We start from the raw sequence: 19679 nt of genomic DNA on the forward strand, positions 1-19679 counted from the left end.
GCTATGTTCATTATTACATCCGACAACAGAACACCTCAATCGCTCAATTAGAGCCTTCCTCTGCACCTGAGTCACACAGTGACAGTCGTATACGCTTGTTTCAGCTCGGTGAGGGCGGGTCTAAGGTAAACCGCTCATGTCAATCAACTGTGTTTCCTCACACAGACAAGAAGCTGAGAATGACCTTGTTTTAAAAAGGGATATTACTTGTAAAGATAAAAAAAAAATACCACTGGGTTGATTTTTATCATTGTAGGGTGGTTGTGTACACAAACTGCTAACACATTAATGTTCAAACAACATGCAAAAGTTAGTTTTGCATCCGACGTTTTCATGTGAGTCCTTTAAATTGCAGGCATTACGTATTTATTTATTTAAAAAAACAAAAAACAAAAAAAAACTACCTTCCGAGACGACTTAATATGCCGTAATAATGGGGTCATTGGATGGTAAATTCCCTTTTACATGTTGTTTGAACATTAATGTGTGTTGGCAGTGTGTACACAACCACCCTACAATGATAAAAATCCACCTTGTGGTATTTTTTTAATCTTTAAAAGTAATATTCACTTTTTAAAATCAGGTCATTCTCAGCTTCTTGTCGGTGTGAAGACACACCTATAGAGGCCACTCCCACAATAGTTGATTGACATGAGCACCTTACCTAAGACCCGCCCTCACCGAGCTGAAGCAGTCCGACTCCGATCGCCATTGTGTCCACCCAGGTGCAGGGGAAGACAAGAATGTCACTAGGTGCGTTTCCATTACAGATTTGCACAAAACTTTGGCAATATTTTCTAAATGTCGATTAAAAAGTATTGCGAAATGACAGCGTTTTCATTAACGATGTTATGCAACTAAAACGTAATTTGACCTGTAAATGCGAAAAAAGCTGTTTCCATTGCTGTTTTGCGAAATGTTCCTTTTTCAAATTGCCTAAAAAAACCCGCCTCATGCGTGCGTAAAAACTTTTTTGCGATAGATATATTTTTGTGCAATTGACTCATTTCCATTAGGCGCATTTTCAATTCGCAATTTCAATTTGCACATTTAAAGGGGTAATGGAAACACAGCTTCTGATTGAGCGATTGAGGTGTTCTGTTGTTGGATGTAATAATGAACATAGCAGTCATCATTTACTCCCAACATCTGAACCACTGAAGACGAGGATTAAGGTTACTTTCATTTTTAAAAGGAAAGCGCCGATCCCGATCTACATATGCATCTACAGTATGTTAATGCGAATTATTCGTGATGCAGCTTCTCCCTCAGCAGAAGTGATTATAAGGGTGTTTTTATGCATCTTTGCAAATGACCTTTCTTAAAGGAGTAGTTCACTTTCAGAACAAAAATTTACAGATAATGTACTCACCCCCTTGTCATCCAAGATGTTCATGTCTTTCTTTCTTCAGTCGTAAGGAAATTATGTTTTTTGAGGAAAACATTTCAGGATTTCTCTCCATGTAATGGACTTATATGGTGCCCCCGAGTTTGAACTACCAAAATGCAGCTTCAAAGGACTCTAATCGATCACAGCTGAGGAAAAAAGGATCTTATCTAGCAAAATGATCAGTTATTTTCTTAAAAAAATAAAATAAAATTATATACTTTTTAACCTCAAATGCTCATCTTGTCTAGCTCTGTGTGTACTCGGTTTAGAGATTAAAAAGTACATAAATTGTAAATATTTTTAGAAAAAAAAAAAAAAAGATCGTTTCGCTAGATTAGACCCTTCCTCCTCGACTGGGATCATTTAGAGCCATTTGAAGCTGCATTTAAACTACATTTTGGAAGTTCAAACTCGGGGGCACCATTAAAGTCCATTATATGGAGAGAAATCCTGAAATGTTTTCCTAAAAAAAACATAATTTCCTTACAACTGAAGAAAGAAAGACATGAACATCTTGAATGACAAGGGAGTACATTATCTGTAAATTTTTGTTCTGAAAGTGAACTCCTTTATTAATGTGCTAGTTAGCAAGTTTCACAGCTAAACACGGCTAAATTCGGCTAAAGTAAACATTATGGCTCATCATCCCACTGCAGAGAGGGGCGGGGCGAGCAGAGCTCATTAGCATTTAAAGGAACATGCAACAGAATAACTTGTTTTAAAAAGGGCTGATTTTGACAAGGTAAAAAGAGTGTTTTTTACACTACCATTAAGAAACGTTAACCAAAGTAAGTTATAGACTTCTTATTAAGACTCTAAAGAATCATATCAACTTGTGGAAAATGGGCATCCGATGACGCCTTTAAAACGATCTAGAAAGAAGCATTCTCCTCAGCATATACGTTAACTAAATAATTTCTCTGTTGTAACTCCGTGGTACTTTACCTGCTGAATGGCACGAGTTTAAAGCATGTAAAGTCAGTATAGTTTATTCAAATGTATTCAGTTTAAAGTTATGAGGAAGGTAATGATATTCCATGAAATGGAATGAACTTGATTTAAACACTTAAAACCCATGATTCAGTGGTACTTTACAATAAGGTTCATTAGTTGACAACATTAGTTAGCATGAACTAATAATAAACAATACTTGTACAGTATTTATTAATCTTAATGTTTATTTCAGCATTTACTAAAACATGAACACAAACATCTGTATTTTTATTAACTAACATGAACAAAGATTATTAAACAGTGTAATAAATGTATTGCTCATCGTTCGTTCATGTCAGGTAATACATTAACTAATGTTAACAAATGACATCTTATTGTAAAGTGTTATCCATGATTCAAATCCAGCAAGATGTGATGCATCCAAAAAAAAAAAAAAAAAAATCAGAACAACTTAATTAAACGAATGTCTTGTATAATCGATTGATCAGTGATTGAAAATCGTCAATAAAATGCATCGTCTAAATGGACCGTTGTTTTTTTTTTCTTCTGGAGCATCAGTGAGTGTTTGAACTTTCTGTAATAGTTGCATACGAGTCCCTCAGTTGTCCTCAGTGTGAAAAGATGTATTTTAAAATCAGTCATTGGTGGAAAGGGTTGAAAAACACAAAAATGCTGAAAAACCAAAGAATTTGTGGGACCTGAAGAATTTTTCTGAAGAGCAGCAGTCAGTTTAGCTGTTCAGGACAAACAAGGGACTCATGAACAATTATCGTGAAAAAAAAAAAAAAAACACAGCTGTGGATCATTCAGGTAACAACACAATATTAAGAATCAAGGGTGTGTAAACTTTTGAACGGGGTTGTTTTTATAAATTGAACTATTATTTTCTCTTGTGGACTATATGTAAACATCTTTTATGTGAAATATTTGATTCAGGTCAGTACTAAATAAAAAATAGCATGCTTTTTTTTTTAACGATCCCTCTAATTTTAATAAAATAATTAACATTTAGATTCTGCAAGGTGAATGTAAACTTTTGACCTCAACTGTATATCAAGTTGATATAAAACAGCCTTGTGTGCAATTTCAACTTATTTTTGAGTGTAGATGTGTAGATCAATCAGTTTATTAAACTGAAGAATTACCTGATGTGATTATTAAATTAATAATTAGACTTTTGGTCTTTCCCTGTATAATCATTTTCAGTACATCACAAATTTTCTTTACATGCGTGGAAGTGTAATAATTAAAAGTTAAAAACACTGTTAATGATTTGTTGTTTCACAGATACCAGAAATGGTTTACTCATGCTTTGACTCTGGCATACTGGCTCTGGCATGGATTTAAGCTCTCCATGATCTTCATGCTCAAAATTGTACTGTCCTCTATGAGGAAAGCCTTTGGAGACATGTAAGCACACAATCATAACATTTTCTGCTGTTAATTATTAATACTACCACTGTGGAAATTTGAAAATAATTACTCTCTTCTGTCTTTTGCAAAGGATGTTGAGTCTGATCCGTTTCATTCAAGTTCACGACAAGCAGCACAGACGCAAAGATCTAACTGAGAGACACATGGCCTCCTCTAATCTGAATGGACATGTCTCTGCTGTTCTCCCACCGAGTCCCTCCATGGCACAAACCCTGCCAAACCTCTACACACTTCTGTTTTCACTAGAGTCAGAGAGCAAGTGGAGAAGACGCAAGATAGAGGTGCAACACACATTACAGCAACACGTGGCCGTTGTGAAAAGTAAATAAAACCTTCATAAAACCTTTCTGACTTTCATTCGTTTCAAACCTGGAAGACCTTTGTTCATCTTCAGAACACAAATTAAGATATTTTTTGATGAAATCCAAGAGTTTTCTGACCCGTTTAAGGTCCAGAAATGTACCAAGCACATCGACAAAATGGTCCATGTGACATTAGTGGTTCAACCGTAATTTTATGAAGCTAAGAGAATACTTTTTGCCTGTCGGATTTCATCAGAAATATCTTAATTTGTGTTCCAAAGATGAACAAAGATCTTATGGGTCTGGATGACATGAGGGTGAGTAATTAATGACAATTTTTTCATTTTTGGGTGTACTGTCACTTTAAATGTTACTTATTGCAGAGTGAAGTTGATGTATGGAACTGTGCAGCCTCAGATTAAAAAGTTAAATAAGTTTATTGCTAAATACTACATGGGGCAATGCTCTAGATTATTAGTGTCCTTTTCTTTGTAAAGACCCCATGAAATTTCATGTCTGTTGAGCCCATATTTACGAAGGTTTTTAGGGCTGTCTAAGTTAACGTATTAACATATTATTATTTTATATTATTATTATTATTATTTATATTATTATTTTTAAACATTTACATTAATGAAGTTTAGTAATATTACTATTTCATTCTATTGTTTTATTAACAGTAGTAACAATAAGAGAAATACAAATCTGCACAGTTTTGTGAAAAAAATGAAAATGCCTTTGTAAATATTAATCTCAGTTATGCTGTTAACTTTCGATGTTTTAACATTTTTAACATTATGCTTTAGTATTATGAAAATAAATAAAATTGCAACATGTTTGTGTTGTTTGCTCGATATTACACTTAAAGGAGCAGTTCACTTTCAGAACAAAAGTTTACAGATAATGTACTCACCCCCTTGTCATCCAAGATGTTCATGTCTTTCTTCAGTCGTGAAGAAATTATATTTTTTAATGAAAGCATTTCAGGATTTCTCTCCATATAATGGACTTCTATGGTGCCCCCGAGTTTGAACTTCCAAAATGCTGCTTCAAAGGAAGAAGGGTCTTGTTTCCGAAGGTTAAACATCTTTTACAAAAAAAGGTAAAACAGCAATGTATGATTTTGAAGTTAGAGGACAAAATAAGATGGGAGTTTTTACTGTAATAAACAGGAATGCACAAAGTTTAAGCAAAGCTAGACCAAGAAAAGCATTTGCGGTCAAAAAGTATAGAAACTGTCATTTTTTTTTTGCTAGATAAGACCCTTCTTCCTCGGCTGGGATTGTTTAGAGGCCTTTGAAGCTGCATTTAAACTGCATTTTGGAAGTTCAAACTCGGGGGCACCATAGAAGTCCATTATATGGAGAGAAATCCTGAAATGTTTTTCTCAAAAAAACATTTCTTTACGACTGAAAAAAGAAAGACATGAACATCTTGGATGACAATTTTTGTTCTGGAAGTGAACTACTCCTTTAATATTTTCTCACACACTTAACATTGTTTTAAAACTTTATTTTTTAATACTTGAAAATATACAGCTTCCATGCCACCAAAAGGTATTAAAACCGATGTCCTTTTACTGTTTCTATTATTAACACAGGTGTCCTATATATTTCGAACTGATTCAAAATCTGCTTTTAAATTTGCCATATATATATATATATATGTGTGTGTGTGTGTGTGTGTGTGTGTGTGACCCTGGACCACAAAAAACAGTCATAAGTAGCATGGATATATTTCATAACAATAGCCAAAAGTACGTAGTATGGGTCAGAATTATGCCAAAAATCATTAGGATATTAAGTAAAGATCATGTTCCATGAAGATACATTGTAAATTTCCTACCGTTCACTTAGCATCCATTATAATCATAAAATCATAATTAAATTATGTGACCCTGGATCCCAAAACCAGACATAAGAGTCATAAGGCTTTTGAGATTGTATAAGCTTTCCATTGATGTATACACTTAGCATCCATTATAATTATAAAATCTTAATGGTATATGTGACCCTTGACCACAAAACCAGTCATAAGGGTTTTGAGATAGTATACGCTTTCCATTGATGTATGGTTTGTTAGATGCAACCATTTAAAAATCTGGAATCTAAGGGTGCAAAAAAATCAAGATATTGAGAAAATTGCCTTTAAAGTTGTCCAAATGAAGTTCTTAGCAATGCATATTTAAATCAAAAAATAAGTTTTTATATATTTATCATAGGAAATGTACAAAATATCTTCATGGAACATTATCTTTGTTTTGGCATAAAAGAAAAATCGATCATTTTGACCCATACAATGTATTTTTGACTATTGCTCCCAATATACCCTGTGCTTCTAATGCATGCTTTTTGGTCCAGGGTCACAAATATATATTGCCAATTTAAAAGCAGATTTTGAATCAGTTCAGAATATATAGGACACCTGTGTTGTACAGTCACAGCTGACTAATAAATAAGCGGTTAGATCACAGGACCTGGTTAGATCAAGCTCTGACTTCAAACTCCAGGAATCAGTCGAGATCGATTAGCAATGCTGCTCAATGCCGAATGTGTTCGTACAGGACGAACTGAAATGTCAAGGGTGGCTAATACAGTTCCAGGCGCCACTGCAGCCATTCACTAACAAAAGGTGCCATTATATGATGGAAACCATTCATATGAGACTAAATGTGATTTTACCAAACAATTTTAGCACAATGGCACAAAACAGAGCATATCGAAACAGGGCCTTAATCATGCAGTCCTATGATGCATCATTGACCACCATCAGCACAAACTAGTCCACAGACACAACCTCCTCAGTTAAAAAGCCTTTTATATATGGCATAATACGCAAGTAGATGCTCAACCTGATATAGACAAAAATGCATGTCAGTCGTGATCCATATCTTACATTTTATTGCAGAGTTTAATGTTGTTTAGCATAAATATAATTTCTGAAAAGAGCTTACACACAGCATGAAGCATGGGGTTGGTATGATTTTAAAAAGTTTTAAAAGTCAAATATAATAAAAACAGTAATATTTTGTTGTTATTACAACGTATTTCAATCTGTTTTAAAATAGCTTAATTATCATATTCAAAATAGTCATTATTCGAGTCTTCAGTGTCACATTATGGTTCAGAAATCAATATAATATTCTGATTTGGTGTTCAAGATTCATATTCAAGGGTTATATTTCATATTCACAGCTTTAGCATCAGGTTCAACCCTGTTGCAATTTCATTGTATAAAGCTTACAGTATAAACAAACTACCAAACTATTGGTTTGCTCACAAAAGCAGCTACAAATATATCACACTTTTTTACCCTGAATTTACCCTATTGCACTTTTTTGTCATTTTTGACTTCACAGTCAGTCTGTATCGCTTGTATTCTGTTCTTCCAAATCTTCAGGCACCTATCAGGAAATGAAAAACATGATATGAGAGCGCAAACTAATCACTTCCGATAAAGCATTTGATCTATGAGAAACAGGAAACAAAATGAGGAAGCAAGTAGAACTTTATAACTTAATGACTAAGTTTGTTGAAGTTTGATTTCTAATGAACAATCTTAAATGACAAAACTCTAAATGTTCTACCCAATGGAAAAAAGAAGGATCTATTGAAAGTAAGCTACAAAACAACTCAATGCTTCTGCAAAATTGCACTGTCACAGACATAAATGTTCCAACGCAAATGTATGAGGACATTTAAACATGAACCCATTTGGTGAACAGAAACTTGGCCCGGTCATTGTGCTTTAATTCACCAACAATTATTGATAATGTGGCAAAGTCTGCACATCTTGTGCTGTTCCTGGTGATGTGTAGCACCTGATACTCTGCATATACTTTAGCAAATCAGTGACTAAAGCTTATTTTAAAGATTGACTGAAAACAGTCAAATTTGGGAAATCTGTAGTTGAATGTTCTCACAAACACATCATGAAATGTTTTGTATTTACGAAAAAATGTAGGAACTGAACTAAGAAGCTGAACTGAAACTGAAATCACATGTACACAAAAATTGCATACTCTGGATGGCCTTATAGATGTGTTAAAATGAAATTGAATGCATAAATGTTTTTAAATGCTTGAATAAATTTCGCAAAATACATTGAAAGTGTAAAAAAGCTGCATTACAGCTTATATAGTTATAAATACATTACAAGGTTCCTCAGTTGAGGTCATAAGTTTACACCCCCCCCCCCCCCCATTTCAGAATCTGCAAATAATTAATTATTTTACCAAAATGCATGTTATTGTTTATTTAGTACTGACCTGATTCTTAATACTGTGTTGTTGCCTGAATGATCCACAGCTGGGTTTTTTGTTTAGTGATAGTTGTTCATGAGTCCCTTGTTTGTCCTGAACAGTTAAACTGCCTGCTGTTCTTCAGAAAAATCCTTCAGGTCCCACAAATTATTTGGTTTGACTGTGTGAACAATGACTGTATGATTTTGAGATCCATCTTTTCACACTGAGGACAACTTAGAAACTCATATGCAACTATTACAGAAGGTTCAAACACTCACCGATGCTCCAGAAGGAAACACAATGCTTTAAGCGCCAGGGAGTGAAAAACTTTCTGAAACTGAAGATCAGGGTAAATGTAACTTATTTTGTCTTCTAGGAAACATGTAAGTATCTTCTGTGGCCTCTAAAGGTCAGTACTAAATGAATAAATTTGATACTAAAACAAACTGAAGTACTAAAAAAAGTGATATTTAGGCAAAATAAGAAAAATGTACACATCCTCATTCTGTTCAAAAGTTTACACCCCTGGCTCTTAAAGCATTGTTTTTCCTACTGGAGCATCAGTGAGCATTTGAACCTTCTGTAATAGCTGCATATGAGTCCCTTAGTTGTCCTCAGTGTGAAAAGATGGATCTCAAAATCATACAGTCATTGTTGGAAAGGATTCAAATACACAAAAATGCTACCCTGGAAATCCAGAGGTCTCGCGAGAGCACAATTTGAATTGTCTCTGCAAGACACTCGAGCATCGAGCAATGATGCATGTTACTGCAATACGTAAGCAATTCTGGGAACCAATCAAATCGGTGTATCTGATGTAGGCGGGCCAGAGGCGAGCTAAGCCGATGACGACAGCGCTGCGACGTCCGGAATCATTTAGTAAACATTGAAAGAGATCTATTCTACAGATGGAAACCAGTTGTTTGAAACGGCTTTGGCCGCTACAATGACCGAGTTAGACTTGGCTTTTCATTTAAAAGAGGAACAGAAAACCGCGCTCAAATCGTTCCTTTGCCAGAAGGACGTTTTTGCTGTTTTGCCGACTGGATACGGCAAGAGTTTAATCCATCAGTTAGCTCCGCTGGTAGTTAAGCACGAAGAGGAACAGATGCGAAGCGGGCAATGCCAAATAGCATTCGGCAATCTCGAGACTTGGCTGTTAAAAAAGAAGTGGCGATAAATGTTATGGAACAAGGTCTACCGGGACAACCTGATCGGGATTGTGGTGGATGAGGTCCATCTCATTTACAAATGGTAAGAGTCACTTGGTAAACTTACTGTAACTAGAAACTGAACTATTCAATAGTAATACAGGACCCTAACTTGAACAGGACGATATGTCTCGCTGCTGAATGAAACACTAGTGTCCATCCACATATTAGTTGATATAATAAATAGTTTGATCGGACCTAATTGTTTTATGAGGTTGATTCGGCTGTCGTAATTAATAGTTATTAATCTTGTCACATTGTTTATGTTATAACATTGAAATCCACTCTTATATGTTCACCGTCGCTCTGGATACGTCACATCATGTATTGTTGTGATTGGTCGTGGCGTTATCCAATTGCGTGCAGTGAGAGTTTCAAATGCACGCTTGGTGCCGCCCCTCGAGTTAGGTCCTTTTCATTGCTCGATCCCAGACCCTTATGCTGCGTTCACACCAAACGCGAATATGCGTCTAAATTCGCGCCTGCCGCGTCTAGTTATACGCGTGACCACTTTGTGTTCATTCGCGCGTCAAGAGCGAAATCGACGCGCGTAAAAACAAAAGTTTGAAGCGAAATTTACGCGCGTCAGAGGCGAAAGTTTCAAACCCCGTTGGCGGCCATCTTTTTACAAGATGTCTGTTGTTAATCGGTCATTTATCGAGAGAGTCACCGCTCTGTATTTGCTCTGGAGAGCAGAACAGCGGCGTAGGGATCATCGTCGCCGTATTTGGGTCCACCAGACCCTTCGGAGGCGTTCTGCGAGTTTCATCACTTGCTCCAGGAGCTGCGCCTGGATGACGGCCGCTTTCAGCGGTACTTCCGCCTGTCCCGCGCCCAGTTCGATGACCTGCTGTCCCGCATCGGAGCGAGGGGATTTCAGGAGCGGTGGAACTTCCCTCTATGCGTTGGAGCAGTATATGATGACAGAATTTTCATTTTAAAAGTGAACTACTCCTTTATGTCATTCCTCCTTTGATGTATAATAATTCTATAGGTCTGTGCCATTTCTTTGTTCAGGTTATTACTGTAAAATCTGTTATTTATTTTTGTTTTGATGATAAATGGAGCCAGCCTCCAAAAGTATTTAACCTGTCCTGTGATTTCTTTATTTTCCTCACACAACACTGTCCAGACACACTAAAGTATACACACTATTATAGTTATTATTGTTCTGTTATTATTGTGACACACTACACTATAATAATGTTTCATACAATTAAGATTTAGATATGGAATAAATAGCATTCAATACAAAATGAATATGTGTCATATGTGATAAAACACTTGCTTTGTTGTGCATTAGAACCGCACTAGGCATTTAGTATTCATGTTTCATATTTGAATGAGTGACTGCGGGCGGGCCTGCCGCCACAGCATCAAGCAGGCTCCTGATTGGTTAACGCGGCGCGAATTGACGCAGAAGTTCAGATTTTTCAACTCGGGCGGCAGACGCGAATTCGCGTCAAACGCGTGATGCACAAAAAGCACAATTCACGCGTACTAGACGCGCGAATGAGGCGAATTCGCATCTACCGCGCCGCGCTAAACGCCAATTCGCTCCGCAAGAACTCCAGACGCGCGTAAACGCGTCTTACCATTGACTTAACATTTGAAATCACTCGCGCCAGACGCATATTCGCGTTTGGTGTGAACGCAGCATTAATCTTAATAGATTAGGGTCTGGATTTTTCCAGGCTACAAAAATGCTGGAAAACTGAATAATTTGGGGACCTGAAGGATTTTTCTGAAGAACAGCGGGACTCATGAACAACTATCACTAAACAAAAAACCCAGCTGTGGATCATACAGGCAACAACACAGTATTAAGAATCAAGTGTATGTAAACTTTTGAACAGGGTAATTTTTTATAAATTCAACTATTATTTTCTCTTGTGGACTATATGTAAATGTTTTTTTTATGTGAAATGTCTTCTTATGGTAAAATACTTAACATTTTGCAGATGCTGAAAGGGGGATATAAACTCAACTGTATGTACAGCTGGCTTATAAGACATTTGTTGTCTGGGTCTGTAATAAAGGTGTTTTTTTGTGGTTTTGATGAAGGCACACTTGGCATTGTTTGGGGATTTTGCTGCAGGTCTCTCAGATCAGAGCGTCTTTAGAGAGCTTCATATGTGACAAAACAGCTGTGAAGGAAATATTGTGGTGAAAACCTTATATGGAGATGATTTTATACATGGCGTGTTTTATGCAAATGACTTACCAACTTTAATTAATATCCTAATGATTTTTGGCATAAAAGAAAAATTGATCATTTTCACCCATACAATGTATTTTTGCCTATTGCTACAAATAAATATATCTGTGGTCTAAGGTCACAAATGTGCATTCTTGTAACATGAACCAGTTACACAGCTTTGGCCTTTTTGACTTGCTGATCTGTATTTACCTGTTTGTGGGCCGCACACATTTGTGTGAAGGAATTCTGGAGGTACTGATATCCAAACCCCATGATTCGACCAACCGTCTGGCTGCACAATCCAGCCACTTTGGCAGTGAAGTCCAGGGTGAAGGCCAGTCTGACCAGCTCAGGAGAGGCGTCTGTGGTCTGGGGAAGAGGACTGGGGATCTGGGCTATGTAGCGGTCAGCGAGCTGCTGGAAAGAGCTGTAAGACAGTTTCTGGAGGAAGTCTTGCACACTCTTGTTCCTGCTAATCTAGAAAAAGAATCACAGCAATGTTATGAGGGGATCTAACTCAATGTATTGCTGTTTTCTAATATGTCGAATTACGTGCATTTAGGTTATTGACGTTTTTTTTTAATCATTATTATGCCAAAAAATAAAGACCTAAATGAAATACCTAAAATAGCAATTTAAGGAAATTAGTGGGCTGCTTGGTAATTATCCATCATTAAACAAAATAGAAATCTACAGTTGAAGTCAAAAGTTTAAAGTGGCAATTATTTTACTAAAATAAGAGGGAGCATACAAAATGCATATTATTTTTTATTTAGTAGTGACCTGAATAAGATATTTCACACCTTCACATATAGTCCACAAGAGAAAATAATAGACAATTTTTTAAAAAATTACCCCGTTTAAAAGTTTACATACACTTGATTCTTAATACTGTGTTGTTACCTGAATGATCCACAGCTGTGTTTTTGTTTAGTGATAGTTGTTCATGAGTGTCTTAAAACTGTCTGCTGTTCTTCAGAAAATTCCTTCAGGTCCCACAAATTCTTTGGTTTTTCAGCATTTTTGTGTATTTGAACCCTTTTCAACAATGACTGTATGATTTTGAGATCCATCTTTTCACACTGAGAACAACTGAGGGACTCTTATGCAACTCTTATGCAGAAGGTTCAAGCTCTCACTGATGAAAATTGATGCATTAAGATTCAAAAACTCATCGAATTTGAAGATCAGGGTAAATTTAACTTATTTTGTCTTCTGGGAAACATGTAAGTATCTTCTGTAACCTAAGAAGGGCAGCACTAAATGAAAACAATATAATATTTAGGCAAAATAAAAAAAGCGTACTCGTCCTCAATCTGTTCAAAAGTTTTCACCCCCGGCTCTTAATGCATTGTTTTTCCTTTTGAAGCATCAGTGAGCGTTTGAAACTTCTGTAATAGTTGCATATGAGTCCCTCAGTTGTCCTCAGTGTGAAAAGATGGATCTCAAAATCATACAGTCATTGTTGGAAAGGGTTCAGATACACAAAAATGCTGAAAAACTGAAGAATTTGTGGGAGCTGAAGGATTTTGCTGAAGAACAGCAGGCAGTTTAATTGTTCAGGACAAAAGGGACTCATGAACAACTATCACTAAACAAAACTTTGGTGTAAACTTATATGTAAACTTACTTTTGTGGACTTTACGTAAACGTCTTTTATGTGAAATATCTTATTCAGGTCAGTAGTAAATAACAAATAACATGCATTTTCTATGATCCCTCTTATTTTGGTAAAATAATGAACATTTTGTAGATTCTGCAAGGTGTATGTAAACTTTTGACTTCAACTGTAAACATTAAATATAAAATATGAACAAAATTGTACAGAAATATCTAATTTTAGAATTCTGCGATTGCCATGTGATAAAATATAAGAATTAAATAGTTATTTTCTTAAAATTAATTCCACACACAGTGGATAGCACAGTCTGAATGACTGAACATTGTGCCAAATGAAAAATAATTAAACTTCAGTTATGATTCTGTAAATTAAATGAATAAAGTTTGAAATGCTTACTTTTTGATCAATAAGATCTCCATGTTGCTTCAGCAGGCTGATAATCCTCTCTGTAGTGTCATCACCTGAGGAGATACAAGTGTGTACATTTTGCAATTTGCAATATGAAGCTTAAATTTAAATAAGCTTTAAAAAATATATAAATTAATAAAGCAAGATCCCCCAGAATATTTTGTGCTCCTGCTCGTTTCACCTGTAGAGTTGCAGTCTCCCACAGAAGCAGCAGAGGGCAGTGACACAGAATCTTTATTTGGACTGAACTGAATCTTCTTCACAATCAACTCTAATTCTTCTGACACTTTCTCAAAGTATGCATGACTGGAGTCCACACTGTCTACAAACAGAGGAAAGAAGACAAGAAATTATTCACATACACAGTTGTTTGAACCAACAATACATTAGAAGTTCACTTCCTAATAATTTACTCACCCCCATATCATCCAAAATGTTCATGTCTTTCTTCAGTCGCAAAAGAATTAAGGTTTTAGAGGAAAACGCTCCGAAATTTTCTCCATATAGTGGACTTAAATGGTGCTCAATGGGTTGGAGGTTCAAAATTGCAGTTTTAATACAGCTTCAAAGGGCTCTACAAAATCCCAGCCGAGGAATAGCAAAACGATTGGAAATATATAGTATATAATTTTAGTTTTAACTAAATGACAGATCTTTTCGCTAGATAAGACCCTTATTCTCTAGCTGGGATCGTGTAAAACCCTTTGAATCTGCATTGAAACTGCAATTTGGACCTTCAACCCCCTGGCTCCCATTGAAGTCAACTATATGTAATGTGATTAGGGAAACCTGCACTGGAACATTCTCAGGAAATTCGAAAAATAGTTGTTGTTTTTTTGGTCAAAATTAGGTTTTCATTAAATTATTATTCTATAACATTTTGTCTAACATATCTGAAAATATCACTATCACAAAATTCACTTGTTCAGAGAAGAAAAATGGCGATTTATTGCAGCAAGCAGAAACCCAGCAAACACAGAACGTTCCCCTAACGTTCCCATTTAGTTTGTTTTTTTTAAGAACCAAATGAGAACGTTCTCTGTAGGTTCTCTTTTTAATTACCTATAAAGAATGTTCCCTGCAGGTTATTTTTTGGTTTAATTTTATTACCTAAAAAGAACCTTTCAAGAATGTTACCTGAAGGTTATTTTGAGTTTTTTTAGGTTTTATTTTTATAACCTACATAGAACAGAACGTTCCCTGCAGGTTATTTTTAGGTTTAATTTGTATAACCTACAGAAAACGTTCCCAGAACGTTCCCTGCAGGTTACTAAGTTAAATTTTATAACCTAAAAAGAACCTTCCCAGAATGTTCCCTGCAGGTTATTTTGAAGTTTTATTTTTATTTATTTATTTTTTAATATCATGAGATGGCGGAGCGTAACAACTCAGTCTGAAGTAGGCTACTGTAGCTGCTCATTTAAACGATCTTACTCGTTTCAATCTGCTCAATCTGAGTTATGTCAGTGCCCTAAACAATGTTATAACGCACTTTTTCACATCCAGAGATGAAGGATTAGATGATAAGGTTACACTGTAAAAAAAACTATTTGTTGAGTCAACTTAACATAATTTGTTACCTGGCTGCCTTAAAATTTTAAGTTCAGTCAACTCAAAGTTTAGTCAACTTAAAATGTTAAGTTTAAGTTGATTTGAGTTGATTCAACTTAAAATTATTAAGGGAGCCAGGTAACTCACCCAGCTTTAAAGTTTAACAAACCAAATTTTTACTTAACATTTCAAGTTGGCTAAACTTATTTGAGCTGACTGAACTTAACTTTAAGGCAGCAGGGCAACAAATTATTTTAAGTTTACTCAACAAATTGTGTTTTTTTGTTTTTTTCAGAGGGTACTAATAAAGAAGATGAGCCCGATGACAGTCTGTTAGGTGCGCGAACAATTGCGCTGCGTTTGCTTTTCTAAATGTAAACAAGATAGCACGGATAGTGCCTATCTAAACATACAATGGCTAATCAAAAGTTCAGAGACTATGCCCCTGATAAACAACGGGGGAAAAAAAACATTAGTCTGTTTACGTAATGATGCAGTATCGCTCTTGACTTGACAGACAGCTCTCGTTAAATCTGTGAAATGAAAGTAAAACCCGTCTCAAAATTCCATTCCTGAGTATCATAGCTATCAGCCAACTTAAGATGGCCATAACTTTTGTTACGTTCAAGCTACGGACAAAATAAAAAAAAGTTTTGGGTTTGAACCCAGCTTTCATATGGTATCAAAACCTAAAAAAGGTCAAATTTCACCATGTGTTGGGTTTTTCTAGATCGCATCACATACGGAGAAAAAATCCTGGAATGTTTTCTTCAAAAACCTTGATTTCATTTTCGACTGAAGAAAGAAAAACATGAACATCTTGATGACAATTGGGTGAGTAAATGATCATGAAACTGGTCAATTCTGAAAGTAAACTTCTCCTTTAACATTTAAGTTTACAGGCCTGTTCACACCAACACCAAAGGCACAAAAATGCTCATTTCCTCATGTGATTTGTCTGTTGAGACCAGTGTGTGAAAATAGCAGACGAGCAAAACGAAAATGCTAATTACCACTCCCTCCTAGTAGCTGGAGGTTACAGAAAAGCAGAAACACCCCAGTAGGCTACACAACCACTTCCATTTCTCACACCCACTAGTCTCAAAGAAGAAAGGAAGTTAAATATCTACACTGTAAACAAAATCTGTAGAAATTACAGTATTACTGGCAGCTGGTTGCCAGTAACTTACTGTAGATTTTAATTTATGCTATTTACTGGCAACAGTTTGTTCAAAGTTAATTGAACATTAAACATTAACAAGTCTTTATCTTTACAGAATAAAACTAAAATAACAGCCTCATGCAAAGCATTCTGGGAACCAAAATCTGAAGGAAAAAAACAGAAAAAGGTTGATGAAGGTTTCTGGTTCCCAGAATGCTTTGCAGTAGGTTGTTATTTTATAGTTTTATTCTGTAAAGACAAAGACTTGTTAATGTTTAATGTTCATTTAACTTTGAACAAACTGTTGCCAGTAAATAACATAAATTAAAAATCTACAGTAAGTTACTGGCAACCAGCTGCAGAACTACAGCAAATTTTTTACAGTGTACATGTTCAGATTTTAGTAATCACTATTACGTTTATCAGACAACACTAAATATAAATGTATAGAGAAAAGAGAGCTGAGTAACAGATTCTTCCTCCGCTATTCACTATAGCGATGGTCATGGGTCTAATCATTCATTGACTCGGAAGGTGAACTAATCATTTCTTTTTCTCATGATGTATCTTTTGCTGCATTAAAATGAGTTTCTAATTTGGAGTATGAGCTAACGTTTTGAAATCCAAGAGCTTTCTGACCCTACATAGACAGCAACACAACTGACACATTCAAGGCCCTGAATGATAGTAAGAACCACTGATACACAAGTAGGGATGCACCGAAATGAAAATTCTTGGCCGAAGCCAAACAAAATTACATTTCCCCCATGTATTTTGCCAATTTTTGTTCACCATTGCATAAATTAAATAGCCAATATTTGCTTTTTAGTTTTGTCTTGCTTTTCAAAGAAAAAAAATCAATTAAAAAACAACAATTTAAAAATATTTATTTAACACTGAACATTTTTAACATTCTAGTAGACATTATAGCCTACCAACAAAGCACAATTTAACTTAAAATGAATAAGTTAGTAAAATAATATTCTTTGGCCATTTTTAAGGCATGTGTTTTTAATGTACACATAAATGCAGCCTTGCTGAGAAAAGAAGAATGTTATAACAAATGTATTAATAGAGCTGTTGTAATGATTGTTATCATTATTTCTGTCTTACTTTTCTATTTTATTTAACAAAACAATAGTACAATTAGAATGCTAACATTTATGAATGTTGACTTTTATTTTGGCCGAAACCCGCAAGAAGACCTCAGTACTACTTTTTGCTGACAGCAGCAGATTTATGAATGATTCTCATCATGCTGTTTCAGCGCAGATTTTCCTCGCGCTTTAGACTTTGAACCCTGGCTGAGGAGCTCATGCAGCGCTGTCAGAATAAATACAATTGGTGCGTGTATTAGACAATATAACTTTCTGTAGATTATTTACTAATGGTTTAAGGCCATTTCACGAGTTCAGTCATCATACAGTAACCAGCAACAACCAGCCCTTTTTCTTCTAATGGAAGACAGGCGATGTGATACTAAACAGTCTGGCGCTGTCGGTGCTTGTAATGATTTTTGAGTCTTTCTCTGACAGTTTTAAATGCTTCCACACGGCCGACATGTTTGCTACATTAGTGCACGCCTCTTCGGTATAAGTTTAGTTTTAGTTGGCCTTTTTTTTTGCCATTTTCGACCGAATAATTTCGGTTGCCTAACATTCGGTGCATTCCTAGTCACAAGGACTATTTTACTGATGTCCTTACTACCTTTCTAAGCCTTGAACGTGTCAGTTGCGTTGCTGTCTCCGCAGGGTCAAAAAGATCTTGGATTTCATCAAAAATGTCTTAATATGTGTTTGGAAGGTGAACGAAGGTCTTACAGCTTTGGAACGACATAAGGTTGAGTAATTAATGACAGAATATTTAATTTTGGGTGAACTTTCTCTTTAAAGACGGCTAGTTTCTGATTGGCTATCAATGCTTCTATCATTAATCAGCTACAAAAACTAGAAAAGACTGTCTTTAGTTCTTTTTTAGTAGTTATTTTCACAGGGCTATTAAATCTGTCTGGCCTGTCAACTTCAAAACTTACCATCTGAAAGCCCATCCACGCCATCAACAAGAAGAAAAGAGTCCTTTTGTAATGACTCTCTTTTCTCATCATTTTGGATGGTAAAGAAGAGTCTTCTCAGAGAGTGTTTTTTCCTTAAAGTCTCACTCTGACCAGGTGAGCTTTTATAAGAAGAGGGAAGCCCCCTTTCTTGTCCACAGTCTGTTTCTGTAACTTGTTCTTCTTTCACTTTGGGGTCGTTTTTTTTCTTAGAGAAGAGGTGGAGAAAGCCTCTGAAGAAAGATTTGGTTCTGCTTGGTGCTTTCTGTGTCTCACACCTTGCAACCAATTTTGATTTTGTGCATGTAGGGCATTCGTTGGTCTTCAGCAGCATTTCTACGGACAGGCGGTGGGTGGAGGAGTCACTGGACGCCCGTCTGGACTGCTTTCCTCGTTTAAGCCATTTGAGTTGTTTAACCTGATGTTTCCTGCATCCTTCATTCAGGCTGAGGCTCCGCTTGACGTACGTCTCTAACAGACATTTAGCACACTTCTGATCCGACAGCAACAGCTGAGAGTTATGTAAAGCAAGCTTGGACATGTTTGTTACTCTGCATCCACAATGTCTGAAATAAAACAAGAGGAGTAATACTGTTAATAACCAAAACATATAGCTTTTGGAGTGTGCAAATACACACAATTAAACAAAATCTGTTGCATATTTACATATTTGCTCAGTTTTCTTATTTCACCCCACGCTTTTCATTGAAACAAAACAAAACATAGGAAAGATAACCCTTACGAAAAAGAAGTTTATTCAAGTGTGCTATTAGTATACTTCATTTAAACTAAAAAATAGGAAAGTATACTTTCAGTCTACTTTTTTTATGTACTTCTCAGAAATATACTTAAAATTAAAATTTAAGTATACTTGACTTATACTTAGAAACAGTCCAAATATATTTGAGCTATACTTGTGCTCTGAGAATCTGTTTTCATTGTTATACGCTAGGGGTGCTGTTACACATCTTCTGAACAGATTTTTCAAAACACAAGTGAAGAAAAAACCGAAACAACAGCTTCCACCTGTAATCTAACACAATCCTCAGACATAAAACAGCATTAAAAGCATAGATATGTAAAAGTGTGTAACGTTATGGAATAAAATGTCGACCCATGAAGAGGTAATAATGACTGTCAAGCTTTGGGGTGT

At 35.7% G+C, this 19679-nt stretch overlaps 1 protein-coding gene and 1 long non-coding RNA gene across 2 annotated transcripts; one reads left to right on the forward strand and one right to left on the reverse strand.

Moving 5' to 3' along the window:
- The first annotated feature begins 3627 nt into the window (after positions 1-3627).
- LOC141290438 (uncharacterized) lies at positions 3628-4914 on the forward strand. Its single transcript, XR_012340146.1, has 2 exons — positions 3628-3754; positions 3849-4914. It is a non-coding gene; the product is annotated as an uncharacterized lncRNA (long non-coding RNA).
- A 2055-nt stretch (positions 4915-6969) lies between these two features.
- LOC141291622 (uncharacterized) lies at positions 6970-19194 on the reverse strand. The gene is made up of 5 exons (XM_073823780.1): positions 18509-19194; positions 13945-14085; positions 13752-13816; positions 11945-12211; positions 6970-7483 (listed from the first exon to the last, which is right to left on the reverse strand). The coding sequence occupies exons 1-5, from the start codon at positions 19134-19136 to the stop codon at positions 7439-7441; spliced, it is 1146 nt and encodes a 381-aa protein (XP_073679881.1). The 5' UTR covers positions 19137-19194; the 3' UTR covers positions 6970-7438.
- Between the last annotated feature and the right edge of the window lie 485 nt (positions 19195-19679).

This window comes from Garra rufa, chromosome 18 (assembly GCF_049309525.1).
Source record: "Garra rufa chromosome 18, GarRuf1.0, whole genome shotgun sequence".
In the NCBI taxonomy this organism is placed as follows: domain Eukaryota; kingdom Metazoa; phylum Chordata; class Actinopteri; order Cypriniformes; family Cyprinidae; genus Garra; species Garra rufa.